At 43.8% G+C, this 17,788-nt stretch overlaps 1 protein-coding gene across 2 annotated transcripts in view; it reads right to left on the reverse strand.

Moving 5' to 3' along the window:
• Positions 1-1,125: 1,125 nt before the first annotated feature.
• Positions 1,126-17,788, reverse strand: part of LOC306940382 (glutamate receptor ionotropic, kainate 2-like) — a gene marked incomplete at both ends in the record, with an annotated part of 115,577 nt that continues 98,914 nt past the window's right edge. For both annotated transcript variants that reach the window (XM_079525436.1, XM_079525435.1), the window contains 5 exons: positions 1,126-1,290; positions 3,217-3,467; positions 12,674-12,899; positions 14,148-14,365; positions 16,741-16,859. In XM_079525436.1, the coding sequence (XP_079381562.1) occupies positions 1,126-1,290; positions 3,217-3,467; positions 12,674-12,899; positions 14,148-14,365; positions 16,741-16,859 (979 nt within the window). The remainder of the gene's footprint in view (positions 1,291-3,216; positions 3,468-12,673; positions 12,900-14,147; positions 14,366-16,740; positions 16,860-17,788) is intronic.

The following is a 17,788-nucleotide window of genomic DNA, read 5'->3' on the forward strand; positions in this document are numbered from 1 at the left end:
GACAGACATGGTGGGAGTTCTGACAGTATGCGTTGCATGTCGAGGCGTTCAAGGTAAGAGGCATGGCAGCAAGTTCTTGTCAACGGCAGAACTTTGGCACAATCAATGATTCCAAACTAAATAGCTATTTAATACATTTTGCTGTGTTAAATAAAAAATAAAAGTAAATAAAAAAACAAAAAACAAAACAAGAAAAAAACATTTGGCACTAACTGTTGTTCCTGTTGTGAGATAAGCATTTGACTGGATGTTTTTCAAACTAATTCCAAGTGAAGGGGGGTATTGATGGCATCACACACATAAAGAGAAGACAAAAGTGTACTGACGTCAACCGAAACAAACAAACAAACCAACAAACAAACACCAAACTTATTCTCAAGGTGTTACTGACATAAAAGAGTTCTCCATTCTGCACAGGTGTGCTGTGAGGTGTACCGGAGGAGTCTGTGTGTGTGTGTGTGTGTGTGTGTGTGTGTGTGTGTGTGTGTGTGTGTGTGTGTGTGTGTGTGTGTGTGTGTGTGTGTGTGTGTGTGTGTGTGTGTGTGTGTGTGTGTGTGTGTGTGTGTGCACGTGCGTGTGCGTGTGAGTGTGTGTGTGTGTTGCATGTGTGTCCCCACATGAGAGTATGTGTGTGAATCCACTGCCAGTGAGGAATGAACCTACAGCACGTTCTGTCTCAAGCCTTTCATTATTCTGGTCTACTTCAAGTCAACAGACGGAGCCATTCAACGCTCCGTTGTCCTCTCGTCGCCGCGCAAACCCTCCTCTGGAAAATTGAACGTCACAGTGAGGTGACACTGCCCGCCCCGGGTATCACTCCATGTTTCCACAGGAAACATCTGTCTACAAAAAGAATTGGAAGGGGCAAATGGATATCATAGTGACTATCAACCCATGTCCTTGGTTTTACGTCAGCATTGATTTGACCGTCCCTGTCTCTGTTTAGCGGGAATGCTCAGTTTTTTTTTTATACCATCGATTGCGGTTAAAGTCAGCATTGGTCTGACCGTGCCCCCCCCCCCCACCCGCACCCCCCCCCCCCCCCCAACCAACCAACCCCCCTCTCCCTCCCGCCTCCCCCTCCCTGATCCTACAGTGAAGAAGCAGATTCGGACTCGGGCCATTTCAGGCCATGGTTTCCTTCCCTGGGAGTCTGCGGTCGTTGAACGTGTGCATGTTAATGACCTCCTCCGTCTTGACGATGACAGGTGGCTGGGGCTTCTGTTTGAGGCGGCGCTGGCACTTCAGGGACGCCCGCAGCTCGTCCACCATGGCGCTGCAGAACGACCGCTGGAGAGGAGAACAGAGAGAGAGAGAGAGGGAGGCTGTACTGTTAACTCTGTGCCATCGATGTCGTATTTGAACATGAATATGAATACATGTAGTGAGGACATCATCATTTTAGGACGGTGGCTCTTATGAATGGCCATTTTAATTTTTTAGCCCTAATCGTAAGGCCGAAAATATCCAATCTACAAGCTCATAGTTGCGAGCTTGTAGATCTGCTATTTTCAGTGTGCGACACCGGCGCGCAACCTAACCTATAAATACCAAATCCTAACCTAAACTGTATCGTTTCCTACATGTAACAACAACAAGGACCAAGAAAATTGTCTCAAGTATATGTCTATACTTTTGAGGACATTTGGCCATCAAAAGTATCTAATACAAGTGCATGGACGGACGCATGCACACACACACACGCAGACACACACGAGGGAGAAGCGGTACAGTAGATGAAGACATGTGCAGGGGAAATGTTGTTACTTGTTTTTGCAGCTGACCACCTCTGTACTAGCTCTGAGGAATTGATATTTGTATGTTGGCAAAAAAAGGGGAAAAGAAAACTCAATAATGTGCACAATTCATAAAAAGAAACAGAGTGGCATAAACGCAGGGTAGGGAGGTGGAGAGAGAGGGGTAAGGTACAAAATGGTGTAGTGAAAAGATGGATGTGAAAAGGGGGAGGAGGATGGGAGGATGAGGGGGTACTGAGAGGAGAGGAGAAGAGCTTGTTTGTTTGTCTATAAACACCTTGGCGACCAAGAGGACCTGGCATTTTTCTCATTTGCAAATTCTTGGAAATGTTGCGACCCAGTCTGTCAGTTTTTGATTAATGATAGCTAAGATGTGCTGGGAGACATGTATGCAGTGGGTGAAAGAGCCAGAAATTAATTACCGTTACAACACAATAACACGCTGCTATGCTGAGGTAATTATGTAGATGTAAATAATCCAAACGCAATATCAAAAGGACTACAGCAATTATCCGTATAAGAAATTATAGACATAAATATAGCACAATGTAGACCGAATTACTGCGTGATGAATCATAATTGCAATTGGTCCAAAAATAATACCCACTCAGATGGAACGGAATAAGAAAAGTTATTAAAACATTCATCCTTCTGCCAGCAAGGAGCAAAGTGAAGTAGAAAGCAAAGCAGAGACACATACTATATGTGAATAGTAGTTTTCATAATTTAAAATAATTACAAAAACTTAAAGGTATATTCAGTGATTTGACTGATATTTGATATTCAAATATCACTTATTTTTTATTTTTTTCTGGATAATCCTCCCTACTATAGAGTGTGCTGACCATATAAGGAGTTCCTCCCTGTCCCCAGTGAGCCCCTGGGGTCAAAAAACCCTAGTTTCAGTTTTGGTGGCAGGTGGCAAAACCTTCATCCAATCAGGATGAGAGGGGCCTTCCTCCAATCATGATCGAGTGGGGGCGGCCGGGCGGGCCTAGGTGCACATGCTGTTGGCCTGTTGCACTTCCCCCCACTGTAGAGCGTGCATGTGCACATTTTGTTACCGGGGCGGACTGGGTGGTTTTCCAAATCACCCAAATCACTGACTGCTCCTTTAAGTTAAAAAATAGCAGATCTACAATCTCAGAACGTGTCATATAGTGACACATTTTGAAGCTTGTAGATCGGCTACGTTTACAAATTCTGTGTGACCTGTAATTTGACAAAATGGCCTTGTTGTTGGTTTTTGCGGGGACACAGATACAGACAAACCCTGTTCTAAGATGGCTGGCCCCTTGAATATTAGCCTATAATGAGTATGACATGCCCAAAAGTGATGCAGGAAGTATTATTAAATCTTCAAAATGAAGCAACAATCCCTATATTCATAAAATCTATTTAAACGGACTGGTTAATTGTGACGAGTATAACATGAATTAGGCTTCAACAACTCCCATACTTTCTCCAGCTCTGCGTTCTGCTTGGACTTGTAGAGGACCTCCCCGATGGCCACGAACACAGACAGCACCAGGCCGGCCGCCAGCACGATGAAGATGCCACCGATGTTCTGCACTCCCAGAGCGCTGGCTTCCTTGCTCTCCTCCTCTGGACAGCCGTTCCCTCGCCACCATTTCTCCTTCATCATGTGCAGCTTCCCCTCCTCCTGCAGCTGCAGGATGGCTATGGTGATCTTGTCCCTGTACGGAGAGCCTGCGGGGACATGGAGGAGGGGGAAAAATGGAACTGTGAGAAGAGAAGAGTGGATTTGGATTGTGATAATAGCTATACTAGGGCTGGGCGATCAAACCAAAACATATCGCAAGCAACATTTAGAAGCAATAACCGACTTAATCATGCTCATGAGCAAGATTAAGTCAAGAGTTACGATTAGCCGAGAAGCTTCCCCCCCCCCTTTCTTATACATCAACAAATAGACAAGACAATTCCAATCTATTTCTGTATAATCGACTAAATCGATTAGTCTGAATATTAACCCATATTATACTTTGTTGTGGTGTCCTACAAAAATAACGGTTCTACAAGCGCACAGCGTGTGGCACTGCATCACGTTGCAAGTTTGTAGATCTACTATGTTCAGCGTTTTGTTTAAACATCGTTTATTACTCGCAATCGAGGAAAATGTTTTAAATGAAGTCATTATCACCCAGATCCACAACATACAGATAAAGAGATTATGCCAAAAACAGTCACATGTGGAGTGGGCGGATGTAACAACTTGTACAGTATGTGCTTATATAACCTGTCATGTTATAGTTAGCGTCATCAACAAAGAGGGAACGTTCTTGTAAATCCTAATTCATGTACAGCTAATCCCTGCATTCATAGCCTGCTTCCAGAATTACCATCCCTCTCTCCAGTGTGTGTCACAGCGCACAAAGAGTTGGCAGCAAGCAGTGGGCGTTGTGCACATAGAAGCAGGGCTCCCGTTGAGTCTTACAGAATGAGCATGTGCGCGTGTGTTTGTGTGTGTGTGTGTGTGCGTGCAGTGTGTGTGTGTGTGTGTGTGTGTGTGTGTGTGTGTGTGTGTGTGTGTGCATGCAATACATGTTCATACAGTATGTACTTGTTATACCTATTGTACATAAACAGAGAACGTCAAGGAAGCTTAGGTTCTACATTGGATTGTGCAATGTGTGTGTGCTTGTGTGTGTACGTGTGCATGTGAGTGTGAGTGTGTGCGTGCGAGCGTGCATGTGTGTGCATGCGTGCCAGTTTGTACCATGTTAACAGGAATCAGTCACACAGTGTGTGAGTTTAGCTGCACGTTACGTGCGAGTGTTTGGAAATATGAACATGGATATTCATGTGGGATACAGTTGTGATTATCGGAGTGGGTTGTGCGCTTCTTAAATGTGTGATGAGGAAGACGGCCCAAATCCACAGACGGTGGGAAGACGCTGGAATTAGCGGCGTGGTATTAGGACACAGCGGGGGACTGCATGATCAAAGGAGGAATAATCGCTGCAGAGTGCCTGAGTGGGGTTGGGTTTCTCTCCCATCCGCACGCACTCACGCACGCACGCACGCACGCACGCACGCACGCACGCACGCCCGCCCGCCCGCCCGCACGCACGCACGCACGCACGCACGCACGCACGCACGCACGGACGCACGCACGGACGCACGCACAAACACACAGAAACACAAACAAACTGTGCCCCTGACTAAGCCAGGAAAAGATTAATGTGTACTGTGAGTGTTCATGTTTCATTAATAGTCCACCACTTTAAAAGCTTGTTAGTGTATTTATGCGACCATTCAGGGGAGGACGGGATATTTGTGCACCGCGACCCATCTGTGCATTTACATTTTACATTTGCATTTAGCAGCCACTCTTACCCCAAAAGCCACTTAGCGGCGAGTTCAGCAGTTGAACAGGCTTGTGTTCCTAGACTGCCAACATTACAAGCTGACAAGAGTTGAAAAAGTAAGAAACGCAGCCAAGCCCCGGCACCCAGATAAAAGATGCAAAAATATTCGTGTCACCCTTGTGTGTTCATGCATAACAGAGAGCATTTTAGGGACATTAGGGGTATTTTGTGCACACTGGGGGACTCGGTACAGAGGAACAAGATGGCTCTGGCTGCTGGGAACCTCTGTTGCAGTGGTTCAGGTGTGCTGCAGTGTGCTGAGGTACACTATGTGCCAGACACATCCAGGTGTGCCTTGGCATTTGGCCATACATTATTAGTGCAATACAACCATACAAAAAGTTATGCCTTTTTTTTTGGCAACACTTTAGAATGACTAGCCGTTACAACTAGATAATCGATCATTCACAAACTGTTAGTTAATGAGTTATTAATGACTTGTTAAATGTTTATTAGCTGGTTAAGCTATCTATCAGATACTGTAGCTAATCGACCACAGAAAGGTCTTGTGCATGTTAATGATATAACTATAACTATAAAACACACATACACTATATACTGTTCTATATATATATATATATATATATATATATATATATATATATATATATATATATATGTTGAGTATTTGTAAATTGATTAACAACTTTCAGTACAAGCCATGCTGCCAACTTTTCTGTTATTAATCACTGTCATTAATAACTCATAGTTTGTGCTTGAAATATACTGTAACTGTTAATAAATATTTCAATCAATCAATCAATCATTAACTAACATTTAATGTATGTAACACTTCAGAATCTAATATTTTAGGTTCTAGTGTCACCATATTTTAACCACTTTCTACCTATTTTGGCAAAGTTTTGTTTTTACCATACACACCATTTTAAATAGCAAAAACAGCAGATCTACAAGCTCACATGCTCCGTGACACTGTTTTGGAAAATGTGTTAAAATATGAAATCTGGCTTACATGTAATGTAAGTGGTTAAACATTTTATATGACATTAGTAAATAAAAATAAAAATGTATGAGTGATAAAAGTGATGTGTGTTATAGAAGCTATTTTGCAAGAACATGAATACACGTGGGCCTTGAGACTTTGACTTGCCCTTTGGTGTGCCTTGGCCCTTGGGCAGAAACAGTTTGAAAACCTCTGGACTGTTCTCACAGTCTTCACTTACTTAGAAGTGTATATTTGTACGTCTTTAAATGTTCTGATGAATTGAAAATGGAGCACCGTGATGCAAACAAGTCTTGTGCTTTTCATGGTTTCGTCCTCAAAGTAGCAGTTTTTGTATTCACTTGCGCTTTCGTTTGAAAATTCTACATACTGTGAAATAAAAGATGTAATCAATCAATCAAAAAAAGTTGGCTGTTCCCTTTGGTTCTCTCTCTCCACCTCGGTCATTGTTCTTCATCTATCATTTATGTACGGCAATACATCATCCTTTCATCTTTGAGTCTGTGTGCGTTCAGATTGATGAAGAGGGCATTAACACAGAATTGGAAATGACTGAGAGCGCCCTCTGATTTTCATCCAGCCCGTTCTCTCGTCCGTCTTTGTTCATGAAGAGGATGTGCCTTCGTACACTTATAGCATTTGCTATATGCCAGTGATTCCCAACCAGTGGGCTGCAAAAATATAACATTCATATATTCAAAAGAATGTAACAAAATTACATGGTATTTTTTCTTTAAAACGTGGTTCCATAGAGTGATGCCAATATGTTAGTTCCATTGATTCAAACCAGAACACAATCGATTGATTGATCATAAAAATAAACATGCTCTAAAAATGCACACGGCTGATCAGCTGCCGTGTTAAGTGGCCAGATGGATGGGCTGCAAGATTTTCAAGTGGGCCCTGATCCAAAAATGGTTGAGAACCATTTACTGTATATGCACTGCTCTGCCTGTACTGTAACGTGCAGTGTAGCGAATGCACCTTATGCACGTGTGGACATCCGTGCAGTCAGTGTACATACATACTTCAATGCACAGTCAAATCCTCACACAGAGAGTATACAAACGGCAGTTCAATTTGGTTACGTGCATACACTCTGAGTTAAATGAACACTCAGGACTTTGCAGTGTTGAGGACGAGGGATCCATCAAGTGTCCGAGCCCACGCTCATATTTCAAATGATTAATGATTGCCTAACAAAGCAGAGCTGGGATAAATGCTAATAGGATGGGTCCTTGGGGACACGGAATATGGAAAGAAGGTGCCTGGGCGAATGGAATGGAAAAGCGCTGCACTTGACACAGTGCACGCGCACAGAACCACCTGACAGATGTTGTACACCAGAGGATATCCATCACTCCTACGCTGTCTGGCCTCAAATGTTAATGTGATCGACCGCCGTATGGAGGACACATTTGCGTTCCGGGAATACAGTGGTGTGTGAGACCAACAGCTTGGGACACAGGTATTATTACGGCTTGGACTGGCCTTGAACCGCCCCTGTGTATCCACCTGGGTTCCAACCTGCATCTTCCACACAGGAAACAAAGCAACTTGCTCTGTAAAGCCCGGATATAGAAAGAAATTTGCATTTCCCCCACCCCCACCTTTCAGATGTTGTAGGGTGCCTCTGATGAACCCAGGAGTCAGCCCAGTCATGCCAAAACTTGACTATTGTAACTCCCTCCTTACTGGCCTACCGGCATGCACACATAAGCCTCTCCAATTGATCCAAAATGCCGCAGCATGCTTGGTCTTCATCCAGCCAAATTCTCACATGTCTCCCCTTCTCCGCTCCCTCCATTGGCTCCCGGTCGCTGCCTGTACAAAACTCTGATGTTGGCATTCAAAGCAACCAAAGGTATGGCACCCCATCCCCCATATCTCTGTCTGATCAAACCCTACAAACCCTCCAGCGCGCTCAGATCAGCCAACACAGGGAAGTTGGAAGTACCTTCACTAAAAACGTCGGGACAACGCTCCACACATCCCAAACCCTTCTGGCTCCAAAACTATGGAATGCACTTCCCATTGCAATCAGAACTGCAGACTCACTCCCAATCTTCCGCCGTAGTCTTAAGTGAAAACCCACCTCTTCAGACTCCATCTTAGCCCGTAGCACTTGCCGTAGCCCTAGCCCCGACGACCTTACAGGCGTATGCAAAAGCTCAACTTATGAAACTTGTATAGCATTTTATGTAGACATAGCACTATATAGTATATGCATAGTTTCATTATATAGATATTCCACTGTTACGTTCTTAGCTTGCGTATGATTCATGATGACTATTTTTTATGCAAATGTGATGGGTATTCTTAGCAGGCCAAAAGCTATGGCTATGAATATCACAAATTCCAAAATATGGGGTCCACAATCTCCCCATATTCCCATTATAGAATGTTGAGTGATTATCTATCCTAACATATTTTAGGATATCCTAAAAATATATATGTTACACAACAATGGCATTGTAAAGGATGTAGGAAGAAATAGAGTCCGCAGCACTGGTAGGAAAAACTCAGCTCCACTGGTTTATTGATTCAACGTTTCGATCACTGGGATCTTCTTCAAGAATGATTCTTGAAGAAGATCCCAGTGAGTTTTTCCTACCAGTGATGCAGACTCTATTTCTTCCTCTTGTATTGCCATTTGGGCCAGAGTGGATGTGCATGCTCCATTACCTTTGATTGTAAAGGATGTAACCATACATATTTATGTAAAACATCAGGAAATATTCTCTAGTGAATGAATGAGTGCTAGAATGGGCAGACTTCAGAATATGACTAGAACCATTCTGGATGCAATATGAATTTAAATTGAGCAACAAAAGCACTGTGACAACAAGGCATTTTTATCCATAATGTGCCAAGTATATGGCTGTTTGGGATGTCGGTGGCAGCCATATATTTGCTGTTCCATGTGTCAGCACATTAATGGAAAGGAGGAACTGATAGCCCTGTACGACCCGGTACGACCGCATGGCCAGTAATGGGAGCCCATTTCACGGACATAAGTGTAAGTCCCTCAGTCCTTAAGGAGGCACAGTGGGACCATATTTCACCGCATCACCCCAGCTTTGTTACGGCCCTGTGACAATCACGACAGGGAAATGAAAGGCACACAGTAAAATCCTCAGTGCCAACTTAACTCTGTCTACGAAGGGAACCAAATGACACTTACACAGGTCATTTGGTTCAGTGCAGACCTATTTTTTTCTTTAAACTCTGAGCGTGTACAAAATACAAATGTGGACCCTTCTGGGTCCATTTGGCGAGTTAAAAAAGCTCAGGATTTTACAGTGCATGCAGGTCCCGTCAGCCTGGATGTCGCAGCCAGATCCCTGAAGATCCATAAGCGGCCGACGTGCTCATCAGCGGCGGACAGGTCCAGAAGTGGCCGTATTTTGATGGCCTTCATATCCCCCAGTGATGGATGTAGCCATTACCGCGGGTCGCGGCGGTCTCACCGGCCTCGTCATGACTGCTCTCACCTCGGCAATACCGAGATTGGAAAGCGTCATCAACGACTTTCAGCCAGGCGGCCCCTGGAGTGCCGGCGATGTGAGCTGCACACTTATTACCCAGGTGCCAAATTGCTTTATGTGCCACAAAATGGTTACCATAATGTGGAAAGAGGAAAAATGTGGCTGTTTGCAGAGGCCATATACAGGTCACAAACATCGCAAGTTGTTTGATCTTGCGCAGAATAGGCTACCAAATTGGTAGTTTACTGCATGAGGATAATGTAGATTAGGCCTACATCAGATTATGTTAAAATTGCTTTGGGTGCCAAGGGGGTGGACACCAGTTTTGGTCCGGGGTGCCACTTTTCCCATTATAAATAAAAGAAAGACATTTTAATTCTATTGTGCATGTAATGTGCATGTCATAACCTGATCACCAGATTAGAGGAATTTTCAAAAACATGGATTCACGTCCCTGGCAATCAGTACATAGTGATATCGGGCTCGTCTTAACGTCCCTGGCACTTAAACCACTTGACCCTTTATGCAAAAAAAAATATGTTAATGATGTTTAGAAGATTTAGAACACTTTCCTGGGGTCTTTATGTGTGTAATATGTGGTTTTAGATATTTTAGATTTTAGCAGTGAGCCCAGTGTCTCTGATGTCATGGACATCCTAAATACATTGTTGTCTCAGTAAGACAGCCCTCTCCCTATCCACGAGGAGGAGCAGTGCACCAAAGCATTATGGGAATTGTAGTCCAGGAAGGAAGTGAGCCCAGTGTCCATGACATCAGAGACACTGGGCTCACTGCTAAAATCTAAAATATCTCAAACCACATATTACACACATAAAGTCCCCCAGGAAAGTGTCCCTTTAATTATAGTGATGTACTCTATAACGACATCGTTTTTCAAATGATGTTAGTTATATATTTTGCTTAAAGGTATATTCAGTGATTTCACTTCATTCAAATATCACTTATTTTTTCTTTTTTTTATAATCCTCCCTACTATAGAGTGTGCTGACCATATAAGGAGTTCCTCCCTGTCCCCAGTGAGCCCCTGGGGTCAAAAACCCTAGTTTCAGTTTTGGTGGCGGGTGGCAAAGCCTTCATCCAATCAGGATGAGAGGGGCCTTCCTCCAATCATGATCGAGTGGGGGCGGGCCTTGGTGCACATGCTGTTGGCCTGTTGCACTTCCCCCCACTGTAGAGCGTGTGCATGTGCACATTTTGCTACCGGGGCGGACTGGGTGGTTTTCCAAATCACCCAAATCACTGAATGCTCCTTTAAATAACTCCCTTTGGACTGAATACATTTCTAATGATGAAAAAAAAGTCTTTGTGTTTCTGCCATCAATCAGATGCTATAAATTGAGATACTTAATTTGAATTTAGCACAAACAATAGATATAAATGTAGGTATGTGCCAAATTTGGCACAGTAGGCTATTAGGGTTATTGCACCATTACACTATTACACTATTATACTAATTACACTATTGCACTTATTACACTATGACACTATTACACTTATTACACTATTACTAAATTACACTTATTAAACTATTACACTATTACTAAATTACACTTATTACACTATTCCACTATTAAATGTACTATTATTTCTATTATTGTGATGCCATAAACCTAGTAGTATTAGGGCCTGATGGGTCAAATTTGTCCCAAACAGACATTGCCAAATATACCAGACAAAAGTGAGGTCAAATATAATCTCCTTCAATATATCTGTAGTTGAGTCATCGAGTTAGCTGGTGTATATTTTTATTTTAGCTCAACTAATCTCAGATTTGGGCAGTAAGTCACACACTGGCAGCTTAGAGCCATGTGCTGTCGTCACGTCACCACTTTTTCAAACCACTTGATGGTGCCAAAGTGCTTCCAGTCGTACCTTGGCATGTGCCAAAACTGACCCAATAGGCATTGACAGCCTTCCTTTTCTACCTCGCCTATATTTGGCCATTAACTGGTATGTGCCAAATTTGATCCGTCGTCCAAAAGGGGATAAGTGCATGTCAAATATTTCTATATTCCCATAGTAATCATTGCTATATGGAGTGTTTGCTCAATAGTCTCCCCGTCTCTCCAGTTCTTTAGTAAACAAAATATTTTTGGGGACTTTTCTGCCTTTACTTGGATAGTATAGTTGAGAGAGAAAAAAAAACAGGGAGAGAGAGTGATACTGTACACAGCAAGGGCCATCGTCAGGCTCGGGAATCTAACCCGCGACTCGCTGTCTGGCTGCATTAGAGCCTATTAAATGTGGTACCGTATGCACCATAACCACGTAGACAATAAATGTTAATGTTGGTATATCAAATGTAGACAGTCAGGAGACAGAACACGGTTATGAAACAAACAAAACCAAATGGAACTGGAAAACTGTGAAATTGAAGCTGAAAAAGTATTCTCTCTTGATGAAATTGCTATACCAATCTGAAAATTTATTTTCTGTTTACTAAAGAGCTGGAGTGGCCCCTGGTGCTGAACAAACACATTTTGAAATAATGTTTCAAATAAGTTCTGCCACAGAACACTGTGAGAAAAGTATAGGAAAAACACCAAGCCAACAAAAATAAGTACGCCATGAATGGTACTGCAAAGTTCAAACGGATGAATGTTTCTGGAGCGCAATTCACAGTCATCCAGTCAATCCATCCTATTCTCATTAAACGGAGACATTTTCACCTCATTCATTCCAGTCCTCCAGTTATGTCCATGACACCATCAATCATCATCGTGAATCCCTTCTTTCTCCCAGCACGTTCATTATCCACACTATAAACCTTTACCTCTCACATGTTATCTGTGGCTATCCATATGTTCCACGCACACACACACACACACACACACACACACACACACACACACACACACACACACACACACACACACACACACACACACACACACACACACACACACACACACACACCTCAAAAAAAAATTCAAACATCTTCAAAAACTTTCCAAGATAGCGAAAACAGCCCATCTACAAGTTCGCATGTTGTGAGCTTTATCGTGCATGATACAACATAATTGGGGCAGCTGTTTTTTGTTTTTTTTTTACCCATAGGCGTTCCCACGCCGTACGCCTTGGAGTCGATGAGGCCTCCTATCTGCGTGAGGTTGCAGTCACGCTGAGTGGCAAACTCGATGGTGGTGGACTCCATGAGGAAGGCGTAGTCGGACGTCAGCACGCGCTGGATGCCCTCCTCGATGTTCTTCACCAGCACAGAGTGCCGCCTGCTGTTCATGAACTCCCACATCTTGTCGTAGGTGGAGATCTTGGTTTTCTGCGAGCAGACGGTGGGAAGAAGAGAACAGACGGGTTGGGCTACACGGAGCAGAACACTGGTGAAGTCATCTACCTATCTCTTCTTCACACACACACACACATCCATCTGAATAAATCTAAATAAATCGAATAAATCTAAATCCTAGTTCAGTCAGATAACTCACAAATAGATTTAACCAATATTTATTATAGAATGAGAATACAGATAATGAGAATTCTGCTACATTTTTCTCCCTGCTCGGCACAAGTAAACACCATCATTAAACATTAAGAGCAGGGAGATAGATATACAACTAGAAGAAATGCCTCTCAGGGCACAGGTCTCCACCAGGATTGATATTTGGATCAAATCTGAAGGACTAAAAAAAGAGTGTTGCACATAAATGGGCCTCCTGGTGGAGCTCGAAAGGCAGAATTGAAAAATGCATGCAGGCCAGATGTTTCTCCTTGGGCTTTACTTTAGGGAGTGTGCACACAATGTTTTGTGCATACAAAATGTTATGCAGATCGGTGCATGTAAAGACGTGACTTGGGCTGTTATAGCACCTCCATGAGGCTGATTTGAAAAAAAGTTAAGTGGCATTGCTTCCTCAGCCTAGTGGGAATATGCGTGCACATGCCGTTTCACTGCACTCGGGCCCTGCGTTCATGATTTTCAGCATTTTGTACAAAACGGGCCAGTCTTGAAAACTGGAAGGTAATCTTAGCCTATCAGTGTAGAATCTGAGAAATCCAACAGACTTGTGGTGATCACATGGTCCGTTTTGTTCCAAACGGACCAAAATGGTGCAGATCCGTGTTGATCACACAACCATGGAGATAGTGTATACTAAATTGCGTCATGTATGGATAAAATGTGAACGAGTAATCTACAGAAATGTGTTTTGCCAAAATCGGCCTCATGGTGGTGCTATAACAGGTCGTTTTGGAAAATTTGCGGCAGACGTTCGCATCCAGGGAGTGTGTGTGCAAAGTTTGGCATCAACCGGGTTAACAGTGCCAGAGATTAGCTGGTAACGGACGGACACACACATTGTCCATTGTTCCAGAATCCAGACTCTATATATAGCATTCGGAGATTGTGTAGTAGTGTGGAGTCTGCTCTTATCTGCTCCTGTGACACACCGGACCAGCTGTATTAGGCTGAGGCACGCTGGTAGGCTCCCTTTGTTCAGAATTAAGCTACTAGCTATTTCAACATGGCAGACACACACAGCAGCAGGGAGGACAGGGGGGGGGGGGTTACCTTGAAGAAGGTCATGGTGGAACCATCCTCCACCACCCCGTAGAGGATCTTGGTCTGCTTGGCCAGGTCATCGGCAGAGTCGATGGGAGACTCCATCCTCTCCACGGTGAGGAAGGCGGCCAGGTTGGCCGTATAGGACGAAATGATGATGAGGGTGAAGAACCACCAGATTCCCCCCACTATTCGAGTCGACAGGGCCTTGGGCATGAGCTCTGAGCCTGGAGGGGGGGGTGTTGCGGTGGGTTGGAGGGACGGACATTGTAAAGCGGGATTACGTTTTCAAACAGTTAGTCATCCTAAAAATGAGATGAGAATCTCATATCCAGTGATAACATCCGACTGCCAATAGGATGAAAATGAAATCATTGCACTGCATGGGAGTTTCACCCAAACTTTCTGGAAACAAAAGTTGATTACTCACAACGAGGCAGAAATTGAAAACTGCTCGCTTCAGGATGATGTCACTTGATGGAATAAATACCCCAAAGCACAATGACTTGCCTTGGAAACCAATTAACTAATCCAGTGGTTCTCAAATGTTTTAACATAAAAAACTCCATACCCATATTCCATGCCCAAGGCCCTGTCGACTCGAATACCATAGACTCTGAGAGTCTACAAATGGAAGCCCCTCAAGGAACCGTAAGGGTCCCTGGACCCCCCTTTGAGAAGCACTGATCTAATCGTCAATCTTGCACAACAGAAAAAAAGTCAGATTTTCAGATAGAAATAGAACACTGTTTCGCAAAAACTGGTTCGGGAGTATGTTTGGTTTATGTTTTCAAAGATTAAAATGGAATTTTAAACCTTTTTCAGCAGAATTTCATTAATTTACAAACAAATAAAAAAACATTCCTTACAAAACAAATCACGATACGTTGTGAGTTTGTAGATCAGCTAATTTCACTAGTTTGGGTCCAGAGACGTTTGGGTCTCGGGCTGAGAAGTTTGGGAACCACTGGAATAGAGCAGGGGTTCTCAACCCGTGGGTCGCGACCCCTCGGGGGGTCGCCAAAATATTTTAGGGGGTCCCCAAATTATTTTCACGATTTTTCAAAAATAGCAGACCTACAAGCTCGTAGCGCGCCACTCGGTGGCGCGCTATGAGCTTGTAGATCTGCTATTTTTCAATAGCTAAATTATAACAATGCTTAAAACACCAAAAGGGGTTCCCGCCCAAAATGGTTTAAGGTTATTGTAGCAGTCAATTTATATTGGGGGTCGGGAGGGGGCGGGGCGGGGGTCCCGAGACATTGCCAAAGCATTTGCGGGGGTCCCCGGCCAAAAACGTTGAGAACCCCTGGAATAGAGGATTAAAAATGACTCCCGTGTGAAGTGAGGGGCTCCCTTATCATCAATCATACATCAACTCATTCTGGCCAATCACAATTTGCGTCCTCACTTTTGTCTTCAATGTTTGTGAAGCTAGCGCCCTTCAAAAACTGTTTTAAGTATTTGTGTTATATTCAATTCATCCATACAAACACATTCATAATAGCATTCATTCACTGAAAACAGTCTGGAGAAGTCATGGCTGTATCCATGGTAACCTCCATGGTGACCAGAGGAGAGGCTGATGGGTAATGTGGTCCTCTGATATCAACTGCGGCAATAAACTGAATGTTGGAATATACAGTATATCGGTTTGTTTGTGATGCTACAGTATATGACAGTGGTTTTCAACCAGTGGCCCGGGGACCACCAGTGGTCCTTGAGAGGGTCCCACTCCCAGGTGGTCCCCAGCTAAATGATGGAGAGTTGGTAACCAAATGGACCCTTACATATCTTTGAGTGTAAAATGAACCAAGAGTTAAAATATTGTTAAACATCTGCATTATACTTAATTTAAAAGAAGTCTACACAATTAGGTTGCAAACCGCTGTTATATGCGCAAATTAAGGATGCACCGGCATATCGGCTGTATATCGGTTTCGGCCCGAAATGTGCCGTGGTGACTGCATTCACCGATGTAGCCAATTGTTGGAGTTGTTGTTGTGACACATCAATCTCATGCGCTGGCTATGTTGGTGTGTTGATATCTGCAGCCTGCCAAGCTGCAGGCTGGGGACAGTTATGTTTTATAATGGAGATGTATTTTCTTCCCTGGCACAAAACAGGACAACAATCAACATCAACAGAAACGGTTTCTGTATTGGCTATCGGACAAATTATTAATTTAAACATTGCTATCGGCCCCAGCATGACGTATTGGTTCATCCCTAACGCAAATATATTTTTTTACAGACATATTGTATTGATGCCTCCATTTATATGGCTTTATTGTTGTGATTATTTTCATAACATGAATGGGAATGGGAAGTTTTATTTCTATCCTTGCACTATCCTGTTACTATCTTCCACTACCACAGTAATTCTTCATACGACAGTAAAGCCAAATTTATGCTCTGTCGTACGACGGTCTCGTGCGCCGACCTAGATTTCTGGCGTGCACCACGTCAAATAAGTCTTAATTCTTCATACGACAGTAAATCCATAAGAAATGGTGCCCATCCCCATCGCGTGGTCTCTCGCTCAGAGACAGTGAAACACAGAGAGCTCCAGCTTCACAGAGCCACAGGCTGAGGCAGACTACCTTGCCGCATGAGAGCCCCGACTCCAAACCAGAAGCTATTGAGCAGCGTGAAATTATTTTCCACAACGTCAGAGTCTGGGTTGCATGGATGTGGGTTGTACCACTCATATGGGCTAAACCTATACAGAGAGAGGGGGAGAGAGGGGGGGGAGAGAGAGAGAGAGAGAGAGAGAGAGAGAGAAATAGGGAGAAACAAGCACAGGTACATCAGTTAAAAAAGCCACTGTGGAATGCTGTATTCCCTGGAATGAACTTAATGGCAAATGAGGCATAGATAATAAAATAAAATAAAAACATAATAAGAGCCGGTTATTTAAGAAGAACGATGAGAATACAAATCATATGCATGCAATGCAGTTCCGTATTTTCCTTGCCTTCCCCGAGGGAGGCAGTGCTTCTGTGGGGGGACCAGAGCAAATCATTCATCCTTTGGGCTCAGATCAGCCTATTGGCATATTCAAATGCCTTCAGTTTATTGTGAAGCTGGATCAATGGGCTGGAATAACACTGTCACGAGTGATAATGTCCCGGTCAGTGCCTGGTAGTCTTTGGAGATCGCTTTGGGATTCACTGCCTGATTTGTACTGGATGGTGCACCACGTTGCGATGCACTGTGAGCTTGTAGATCAGCTATTTTCCCGGGACGCTACACCATGCGGCCACAAATAATTATAATTATAAATCAGCCTCTCCTTGCACTTCCCCGTACAATGCCCTCTGAACTTAGCATCAGGTGGCTTTCTCTCGGCTCTTCTGTGCTCCCGGCAGCCCCACACTCCATCTCCTCCACTTCACTTCAGTCCTTCTACCTCTCTCCCTATACAACCCCCCCCTCTCTGTCTCTCTCTCTCTGTCTGCAGTCTTTCTGTATCAACCTACACGCCCAATGCACCTCAGACGACCTGTAAGACCCCTCGAGGTTCAGACGGGGACATTTGTCGTTTAAGTAAGCGTGGCATGGCATTAGGACTGGCCGAGCGGGTTAGCATTAAGTGGCAGGAGGCAGATTGAGCTTGGAGCTGAAGTGGACAGGTGGGAGTGCTGGCGG

Source organism: Electrona antarctica, assembly GCF_951216825.1.
Source record: "Electrona antarctica genome assembly, chromosome: 17".
Classification (NCBI taxonomy): Eukaryota; Metazoa; Chordata; class Actinopteri; order Myctophiformes; family Myctophidae; genus Electrona; species Electrona antarctica.